At 41.2% G+C, this 10,888-nt stretch overlaps 1 protein-coding gene across 1 annotated transcript in view; it reads left to right on the top strand.

Moving 5' to 3' along the window:
• The window catches only part of LOC127000984 (glutamate receptor ionotropic, kainate 5-like), a 23,090-nt gene that overhangs the window by 1,528 nt on the left and 10,674 nt on the right, over positions 1-10,888 (top strand). The window contains exon 2 of the mRNA XM_050865158.1: positions 5,263-5,359. Within this exon, the coding sequence (XP_050721115.1) occupies positions 5,263-5,359 (97 nt within the window). The remainder of the gene's footprint in view (positions 1-5,262; positions 5,360-10,888) is intronic.

The raw sequence follows: 10,888 nt of genomic DNA, 5'->3' as shown, positions 1-10,888 counted from the left end.
GTTACGTGGCTCAGGAAAAGAAAGTAAACTAGAAATGGAATAAAGGTGGAATAGAGATAGAACAGGTGTAGAAATTGAGGATAAATCAGTTTCGGGTAATGAAGGGAGTAAATTAAATGACAGGAAAGATTCGTACAGGTGTGTGTGAGAGGTCAAGCTAGCAGTTACGTGGACAGGTTAACGAGAACAGGTAAGGGGAGGACGAAAGAAGGAGTGGTGGGTAGCGTCTTCGTTTTCATTATGACAACTAGTGTATTAGTATTCAGGTGAAGTTAATCTACTAGAAAGGTTGATTACTGGTATGTTGAGAGTGCAGGTGTCTGTTGCGTCGTGAGAATACATGGAACAGGAAAAAGGTGGATAAAGGAAAAGTGAGATGTTTAATTAGTTTCAGGTAAGGGAAGAAGCAGAAAATCAGATACTGTACAGAAAAGCTTGGTTGAAAATAATTATGAAAAGTGCAGAAAATTGTTGTGTAGAGAGAATACATGGAACAGGAAAATGAAATGTATATATTGAAAGTGAGAACTGATATGTATAATGAGTTTCAGACGAAGGAAGAGGCAGAAAAGCAGGTACTGGACACTAAAGGTTAATTAAAAAGTGTGAGAAACGAAGGTAATTCTTGTGTAGAGAGAATACGTGGAACAGGAAAGACTATGGATGAAGAAAACGTGAAAAGCAATACGTTTCATAAGTACCAGGTGAAGGAACAAAAAATAGATGCAATATCCAGAAACAGTTAATTAAAAAAACGTGTGGGAAGGCGCAGGTAATTCTTGAGTAGAGAGAATACAAGAAAGAGGAAAAAGATGGATAAAGAGGAGGTAAGGAGTGATATGTTTAATGAGGTTGTGGTAAAGGAAATGGACAAAGAGTGAGATAGCAATGTCCAGAAAAGGTTAATTAAAAGGTGTGGGAGGGCGCAGGTAATTCTTAGATAGAGAGGATTCAAGCAAGAGGAAAAAGATGGATAAAGGGAAGGTAAGAAGGGATGAGTTTAATGAGTTTCAGGTAAAGGAAATGGACAAAGAGTGAAATAGCAATGTCCAGAGAAGGTTAATTAAAAGGTGAGGGAAGGCGCAGGTAATTTTTGGGTGGACATAATACATGGAACAGGAAAAAAAGATGGACAAAAAGGAGGTAAGAAGTGATGAGTTTAATGAGTTTCAGGAAATGGACAAAGAGTGAAATAGCAATGTCCAGAGAAGGTTAATTAAAAGGTGTGGGAAGGCGCAGGTAATTTTTGGGTAGACATAATACATGGAACAAAAAGGAGGTAAAAAGTGATAAGTATAATGAGTTTCAGGAAATGGACAAAGAGTGAGATAGCAATGTCCAGAAAAGGTTAATTAAAAGGTGTGGGAAGGCGCAGGTATTTCTTGGGTATAGAGAATTCATGGAACGGGAAAAAAATGGAGAAAGGGAAGGGAAGAAGTGATGAGTATAATGAGTTTCAGGTAAAGGAAATGGACAAAGAGTGAAATAGCAATGTCCAGAAAAGGTTAATTAAAAGGTGTGGGAAGGCGCAGGTATTTCTTGGGTATAGAGAATTCATGGAACGGGAAAAAAATGGAGAAAGGGAAGGGAAGAAGTGATAGGTATAATGAGTTTCAGGAAAGGGACAAGGCAAAAGCTACATTACAGGAAAGGTAGATTAAAAAGAACTGAGAAACGTAGGTAATTCTTGTCTAAAGAGAACAAAGACATTGAACAGGGAAAAACACAGATAAAGAGCGATAGGAGTTCCAGGTGAAGGGAATGGACGAAGAATAAGCTAAAGAACAAGAAAAGTAGACCGAAAAGAACTCTGAGAAACGTAGGTAATTCTTGTACAGAGAGAACAAACATATTGAAGAGGAAAAAGACAGATAAAGGGCGATAGGAGTTTCAAGTGAAAGGAATGGACGAGGAATAAGCTAAAGAACAAGAATAGTATACTGAGAAGAACTCTGAGAAACGTAGGTAATTCTTGTCTAGAGAGAACAAACATATTGAAGAGGAAAAATACAGATAAAGAGCGATAGGAGTTCCAGGTGAAGGGAATGGACGAGGAATAAGCTAAAGAACAAGAAAAGTAGACTGAAAAGAGTTCTGAGAAACACATTAAAATCTAGTACGAAAAAAGTTACAGGGAAAAAAGTCAAGGAAGAGAGAACAAAGTATAAAGCACTGATTGGGCAGGTAACTTGAAGGAGGCGGAGAAAGGGCTAAAAGTAAGGTAGTTAACTGGCAGGTAACTATGAGTACAGGTGTGTCGGGGAAGCTCAGGTGTGTGGTGCAGGTGACAGGACTAAAGAGTGGCAGGCCAAGGAGTGAAAAATGGATGTTAAGAGTTGCAGATGTGTGAGCAGGTGACTGTTGTGCGGAGAATGGCCAGGTATTATTACACCTGAAGAAAGGGAAGGTGAAAGGGGGTAAATGAGAAGAAAAGAGAAAGAAAGAGAAGTAAAGTAATAAAAGTGTGTTAGAGCTAAGGGGGGAGAGGACAAAAGTTTCAGGTACAAAAAGTCGGAATATTAAAAAAGGTACTTACAAAATAGGAAAAAAAAGACGGTACAAGAGGGTAAAAGAGAAGGTTTATAATCGTGTTTCAGACCGTAAAGAAGGAAAAAGAGGAAAAAAGAGAACAAAAGAGTGTCCTAGCAAGAGAGAGAGAGAGAGAGAGAGAGAGAGAGAGAGAGAGAGAGAGAGAGAGAGAGAGAGAGAGAGAGAGAGAGAGATACACCCATACATACATACATACATACAGACAGACAGACAGACAGATAGACATACATACAGACAGACAGACACAGACAGAGATATTAAAACAGTTTCAAATATAATCAATCCATCAAAGGTGACACACACACGCTATCATGTATCAAACAATAAAAGTAAAATTGATTAAAGGTGTGTGGGCAGACGCAGGTAAGTCAGGTGTGAAGACTTCTTGGAACTAGTGAAAAAAAAAAAGAGAAAAAAAAGGAGTAGAGTGGAGGGAAATTAAGTCATCCACGAGATTAAAAATAACAGGTAAGTGGATGGAGAATAAAGGTGCTGAGGTTATTGATTGGAGGTGTGTGGGACGTGAAGTTTAGTGTGTAGGTGTGAAGTGGGTCAGGTGAAGGAAGGGAGAGGAGGTGAGAGAAGGGAGAAGAATAAAGGGGGGTCGTGGGTAGTGAGTAAGGGGTAGTGGAGGAGATGAGGGGATGAAAGGAAGGGAAGTGAAAAACATAATCAACAAAGAATGACCTCACTTTGTTGTATAGAAAGTCTCATTAGTAAGGAAGCCTATATGAATTTTCTGAGTCAAGACCTATAGTAACTGTTTGGAGTATTGTTAGGTTAGGATAGGTTAAGTTTAGGGTACTTTCAAACACATGACTACCAGCACCTTATGGTATGCATCAACGAAGAATGACCTCTCTTTGTTGTATAGAAAGTCTCATTAGTAAGGAAGAACATATGAATTTTCTGAGTCAAGACCTATAGTAACTGTTTGGAGTATTGTTAGGTTAGGTTAGGTTAAGTTTAGGGTACTTTCAAACACATGACTACCAGCACCTTATGGTATGCATCAACGAAGAATGACCTCACTTTGTTGTATAGAAATTCTCATTAGTAAGGAACATCATATGAATTTTCTGAGTCAAGACCTATAGTAACTGTTTGGAGTATTGTTAGGTTAGGTTAGGTTAAGTTTAGGGTATCTTCAAACACATGAATGCCGGCACCTTATGGAATGAATCAATGAAGAATGACCTCACTTTGTTGTATAGAAAGTCTCATTAGTAAGGAGGCATATATGAATTTTCGGAGTCAAGACCTATAGTAACTGTTTGGAGTTTTGTGGATTTTTTTTTTCTATTTATGGTTTCCACTAGTTATTCTTTTCTAGTTATCATTTTTGCTAGTTATCTCTCTATTAGTTACTTTTCCAGTCATCAAGTTATCGTTTTATAATTATGTATATTCTGCTAGCCTTTTCCTACTGACCTCACTAGCTCTACCCTTTCATACACAACGAGACATATGTACGTAAACAGATAGGTCAGAGGATGAATATAATGACCACATGATCTCTTTCCAGTGTAGATTTGACCTTCATATGCTGGGTGGGTCTGTCAGTTCGTCCCTTCTACTGTTTCAATTAGTATAGGACATGTACAGAGGGTCGTGACAGAGGGAGATGAGGAGGGAACTAAAAATAGCTCCTTGTTGAAAATAGAGGTGCAGGTTTTCTTGTACAAAGGGACGCGACAGAGAAGGAGATGAGAGGGGAACAAAAATAACTCCTTGTGGAATATGGAGGATTGTTTGTTTTGTATAGAGGGAGATGAAAAGGGGATATAAAAATAGCTCCTTCTGGAAAATAGACGATACATGTTTTCTTACTGAGACGTTACATAAGGAGATGAGAGAAAGACAAGGAAACTATGTCCTTGTGACGCAACAGAGGAAGAGGAGGGGCCAAAAATAACTCTTTGTGGAATATGAATGATACAGATGTTTGAGTATAGAGGGAGATGAAAAGAGGGATAAAAAAAATGCTCCTTCGGGAATATAGCGGATACATGTTTTCTTATAGAGAGACGTTGTTACATAAGGAGATGAGAAAAGATTAAAAAAAAACCACTCCTTAAGAAATATAAACAATTCCAGTTTTCTTAGTACGTTAGCAAAACAAAAGAAACATTCACCACTGTTTTCATTTATTCCTTTGACATCCCCCCCCACCAAAAAAAGGGAAAACAAAAAAAGACAAAAAGACAATAGATGCAGAAAAAAAAGGTACAGAATAAACGGATGAAGAAAATGAATAAAAGAAAAGCAAAGAGAGGAACAGAACGAAATTAAAGAGAAAGAAAAAAAAAACTGAAAGAATGAGGAACTGATGAAAGAAGGAAAGAAGAAAAAAGAATAACGATAGATACGAAACAAAGAGAAAAAAAAGAAAAAAAAAGAAAAAAGGCGAAGAAAGAGAAGAAAGAAACACAAAGAATAAGATAAAGAAGAAAAGGAATAGAGAGAGAAGAAGAAAACACACAAATAGCAAGAAAAAGAAGAAAAGGAATAGAGAGAACACCCCCCCCCCAAAAAAAAAAAAACAGAAAATGGGATGAAGAAAGGAATAACAACCTATCTTCTTTCACCTCTTAGCCTCGATACCTCACCCTCTCCCTTTATTTTCTCTCACTCTTTATTTCCCTCCTCCACTTCCCTCCCGTTTACGTCTCTCCCTCTCCCACTTCTCCACCTCTTTTCTCTCCCTCACAGGTGGAGCGAGGAGGAGGGTTTGGTAGTGCATCGAACCCTCTTTCCTCCCCCTTCCAAGACATTCCGTGGACGCACCCTCAAGCTCGGGGTCATTAACGTGAGTACACCTGTAATTGGTTTCTCTCTCACCTGTCCTCTGTGTCTCACCTTCGATTGGCTTGTTTACCTGTTCTATCTGTATTGCCTCCATTTACTTTCTTTTATAAATGTCTGTGACTGTGTTTACCTGTCCTTCACTCTCTCTCACCTGTCTCTTTGTCTGTCTCTTTCATCTGTTCTCTTTGTATCACCTCAAGTTGCTTCGTTGTTGTTGTTGTTAATGTTACTTTACCTTGAGTTGCCTTGTCCTGCAGTTTACCGATCTTGTTTCCTTTCGTGTTGTTTTCTATATACGTGGCTCTGATTGTGTGATTGTGTTGCTGTTGTTGTTGCTGTTGTTATTCTTGTTGATGATGTGTTGCTAAGGTTACCTGTTTTGTGCTCATTTTCCTTTCACACTCGTCTGTCTGTCTGTCTGTTTGTTTATATTTAAGAATGTGTGTCTGAATCATAACCCCCCCCCCTCTCTCTCTCTCTCTCTCTCTCTCTCTCTCTGTTAATACCCTACGACTCTTTTTTCCTTTTGATCCTACTAACACTTTTCCGCCTCCTCCTCCTCCTCCTCCTCCACCAACATCACCTTACCTAACCTCCAACACATCTCACGCACGAAAGACTCGCTCCTCCTCTTCATCTCACCTCCACCTCCATCTCCTCCTCCTCCTCCTCCTCCTCCTCCTCCTCCTCCACAAACATCAAATTTGTAAACCGCTCTCCATCATATTCAATAAATCTTTAACAGCTAGAAAAGTTCCGTCGGATTGGAAACTTGCAAATGTCACACCAATTTTCAAAAAGAGGGACAAGTCTCATCCAGGAAACTATCGACCAATTAGCCTGACATCGATTGTTTGTAAGTTAATGGAGACTATCATTCGCGACAATATGGTGAAATTCTTCGAAGAAAATAATATAATAAATAATTCGCAACATGGCTTCCGTAGTAAACTTTCGTGTTTAACTAACTTACTTGATTTTTTTCACTATATTTTTGAGGTGTACGATGAAAGCAGATCAGTAGATATCATATATCTGGATTTTCAAAAGGCATTTGATAAGGTCCCCCACCAACGATTGCTCAGCAAACTACTGGCGCACGGTATCTCGGGTAACATTCACAATTGGCTTGCGGACTGGCTCTCTGAGCGGAAACAGAGAGTAGTTCTAAACGGTGTTACATCTAACTGGCTCGATGTCAAAAGCGGCGTACCTCAAGGATCAGTGCTTGGCCCCATGCTCTTTTTTATTTATGTTAATGATATCGATGCTGGGCTCACTTGCAAAGTATCAAAATTTGCTGATGACACAAAATTTGCTAGTAAAGTAACTGCGACACTCGACGAAGAAGCTTTACAATCAGATATAGATCGACTTGCACGTTGGGCCAGTCAATGGGAAATTAAATTTAACGTTGAGAAATGTAAAGTGTTGCACATCGGAAAAAATAACAATCGCGTTCGGTACGTAATGAATGGCCAACAACTTTCTGCAGTAAGTAAAGAAAAGGATCTTGGAATCACTATATCAAGCGATTTAAAGCCTGGTCAGCATTGTTCAGAGGTAGTTAAAACTGCAAACAAATTGGTTGGCTTCATCGGACGAGTCTTTAATAATAAATCGGAAAAAGTAATATTAAAACTGTATAATTCGTTGGTTCGACCCCGTCTAGAGTACTGTGTACAGTTTTGGTCTCCCTACTACAGAAAAGACATAGAAAAGTTGGAACGGGTCCAACGAAGAGTAACAAAGATGATTCCTAGGTTGAGAAATTTGTCATATGAACAAAGGCTTAAAGAAGTAAATATATTCAGCCTATCAAAACGAAGAATGCGAGGCGATCTAATAGAAGTGTTTAAAATGTTTAAAGGATTCGGTGATATTAATGCGGAAGATTACTTTACAATTGATCGATCAAATAGAACAAGAAGAAATCACAATTTGAAGATAAGTGGTAAAAGATTCTCGTCGCACGAAGCTAAACACTTCTTCTTCAATCGAGTTGTTAATGTTTGGAACTCTCTACCCTGTGATGTCGTTGATAGTACAACAGTTACGGCCTTCAGGAATAGATTAGACAAGTGTTTTGAATCCAACCAGCAACTAAGATATTACTCATTGTCGTAATAACGTTAAGTTCTTTCGAATACTGGTGTCCTTGTCCGCTTTTATCGCCCGGTTAGTGGTAGCAGTAATGGTAGTTCTTTCCTCTTTCCTACATATTTTCCATGCAGTTTTTCCATGCTGCATGGTTCTTTTTCCTTTTCTGCCAGCCTTGGCTGGAGGGATGGGGGTGGGGTGGGGAGGAGCCTTCGCCTTTGCTGTCCTTCATCTTCCACCTTTGATTAGAAAGTTAGTGTAGCTTGTCACAAACAACCTCGTAAGGACCAGCAGGTCTGCTGTTGTTTGTTCTTCCTTTGTGTTTCTTTGTGTTCCTCCTCCACCAACATCACCTTACCTAACCTCCAACACATCTCACGCACGAAAGACTCGCTCCTCCTCTTCATCTCACCTCCACCTCCATCTCCTCCTCCTTTTCCTCCTCCTACCGACGAGTAATCCGCCGCTATCAAGGAAAAGTCAAGCCACATCATTGTCTCCGGGATTCTTCCGAGAATCGACGCCTTCACAGGCTTCCACAGAAAGGCGTCGAACATCAACAACAGATTGAAGCACCTCTGCCAGGACGAGGAAGTTTCGTTCGCAAGTCAGTGGGATCATTTCTATGATATCCCCGACCTTTTCCGTCCTGACGGTCTTCACCTCAATGCGATTGGCTCAGCACGGCTTGGTAGGTTGCTGAACGAGGAGGTACTTTTGTACTCAAAAAACTCCGAGCGCGGGAGGGGCACCAAAGTATCGTAAACAACCAACCAGTAGGGACCGCCCATTACACACCAAGGCCTCCAACAGTGAACACAAGCAGACACCAGACTACTGTGCCGCGAAGCGTTGAAGTCAAGAAGGACATTTCTGTCCTATACACCAACGCGCGGAGCTTAATACCCAAACGGGATGAGTTACTTGCCTATGTTGACGTAGAAAGTCCGGACGTGATTGCCATCACCGAAACGTGGGCCACCTCTGACCACCTAATGACCGAATTCTCAATTCCGGGATACGAGCTTCTACAAAACAGACTTCACAAGAAAGGAGGAGGTGTTATCTGTTACGTCAAGAACAAATACCCTGCCGTGGAAATAACCAAAGAAGACTCAGAGAAATATGACACTGTATATGTTGAACTGGAGACTAGCAAGCACAACAAAATAACGATTGGAACCGTTTACAGACCTCCAAAGCAACAAGCAGCGGACGACGAAGCGCTGTACGAGGAAATTCACACCATAACACAAAACAAACAGTCAGTCATTATCGGGGACTTTAACTGTTCCAACATTGACTGGACCACGATGATGGGAGATCGGGAGGGTAACAGATTGCTCGAAATGTTAGAGGACAATTTTCTTACTCAGATTGTTACCCAACCGACGAGGGAAAATAACTTATTAGACCTAGTACTCGTGAGTGATTCAGATCTCACACGTGAATGTCAAGTCGGCGAAAAACTGGATGGTTGCGACCATCACCTAATTCGCCTAAAAATCAGAACAGACCATGAACTCACCGAAAACATGTCCAAGATTCCAGACTACAAAAAAGCCAATTTTAACTTCGCTCGTGAGCTGCTAACCCAGACAACTTGGGAACCCATGAACCTCACTCCGGTGGACGGCGCGTGGAACGGCTTTAAGAACAAACTCCTGGAGGTAGAGAACGACTGTTCCCATGAAGACAAGGAGAACAAATAATGCCACAAGCACACCATGGATGACTACCCAAGTTCGACGGGCGATTAATTTGAAGAAGAAAAAATACAACTTGCTAAAGGAAAACAGCACTGACGAGGCACACGAACAGTACCATCAAAGCCTCAGAGCTTGCAGAACACTCATTCGCCAGAGTAAACGTGACTATGAAAAGCAAATTGCACGCGAAGCCAAGTCCAACCCGAAAAAGTTCTTCACGTATATAAGAACCAAAAAGAAGACAAAAAGCAATATCGGTCCCCTAAAAGATGAAAGTGACGTACTAACACAGGACAGTAGACAAATGGTCGAAATCCTAAACAGGAACTTCGCGTCTGTGTTCTCGGTCGAGAATACCCAGTTCGTACCTGAGAGCCCTTCCCCACCGATGGGAATTCACGAACGGGATGTGAAAAAGTACCTAGACCAACTCGAGACAAACAAGTCTACCGGACCCGACGACTTGTCACCCAGGCTGCTCAAGGAACTCAAGCAGCAAATCCTCAAGCCACTCACCGCCATCTACAATCTGTCACTACAACAAAACAAAGTCCCGAAAGACTGGAAACAAGCGAACGTAACACCGATCTACAAAAAGGGAGACAAAAGTGTGGCCCTAAACTACAGACCAATCAGCTTGACCTCAGTGGCGGGAAAAATCCTCGAGAAGATCATCAGAGACAAACTCGTTAGGTTCCTTGAAGACAACAACATCATTTCCGATGCTCAGCACGGTTTCAGGAACAAGCGCTCATGCTTAACCAATTTATTGGACTTCTTCCAAGGTATCTATGAAAACTGGGATAATCATATACCAAGTGATGTTATATATCTAGACTTTCAGAAAGCCTTTGACAAAGTGCCACATGAAAGACTCCTCAAGAAACTTAAGTCGGCGGGATTAGGCGACGATCTGACAGCGTGGATCAAAGACTGGCTCACTGAAAGAAAACAACGAGTTGTACTCAACGGACAGGCCTCCGAGTGGCTCCCGGTCACAAGTGGAGTGCCACAGGGGTCAGTGCTGGGACCCATACTTTTCATCATATATATCAACGACCTAGAACTAGGATTAAAATCCAATCTTTCAAAATTTGCCGACGACACAAAGGTGGGTGGGAAGGCCCTCATGACGGCAGACTGCGAAATTATCCAGAGAGACCTGGACCAGATCACTCGTTGGTCAGAAAAATGGCAGATGTCCTTCAACACTACCAAATGTAAAGTAATGCATATCGGATCCAGAAACAGCAACCACATATACCACATGGGTGGCGAACCACTACATGTTGTGCAAGAGGAAAGAGACCTCGGGGTCACCATCAGCAGTGACTTGAAACAAACAAAACACTGCAAGTCCGCCTGTAAGAAAGCCAATACAATGCTTGGGTTCATATCGAGGAACTTCGAATACAAGACGCCGGGACTTATGTTATCCTTGTATAATTCGCTGGTAAGGCCCCACCTGGAGTACGCCGTGCAATTCTGGTCTCCTAATTACAGGAAAGACATTGAATTACTTGAGAGAGTACAGCGCCGCGCCACGAAGATGATACCTTCACTGAGGACGAAACCCTATGAAGAACGACTCGAGCGACTCAACCTCTTCACGTTGGAAAAGAGACGACTGCGGGGAGACATGATACAAGTCTTTAAGTACCTGAACAAGCTCAGCAACGTTGATCACTCCAAACTCTTCACGCTACAAACTAACCTGAGAA

The sequence above is a fragment of the Eriocheir sinensis genome, chromosome 19, assembly GCF_024679095.1.
Source record: "Eriocheir sinensis breed Jianghai 21 chromosome 19, ASM2467909v1, whole genome shotgun sequence".
In the NCBI taxonomy this organism is placed as follows: domain Eukaryota; kingdom Metazoa; phylum Arthropoda; class Malacostraca; order Decapoda; family Varunidae; genus Eriocheir; species Eriocheir sinensis.
This window is presented reverse-complemented; position numbering and strand designations above follow the sequence as displayed.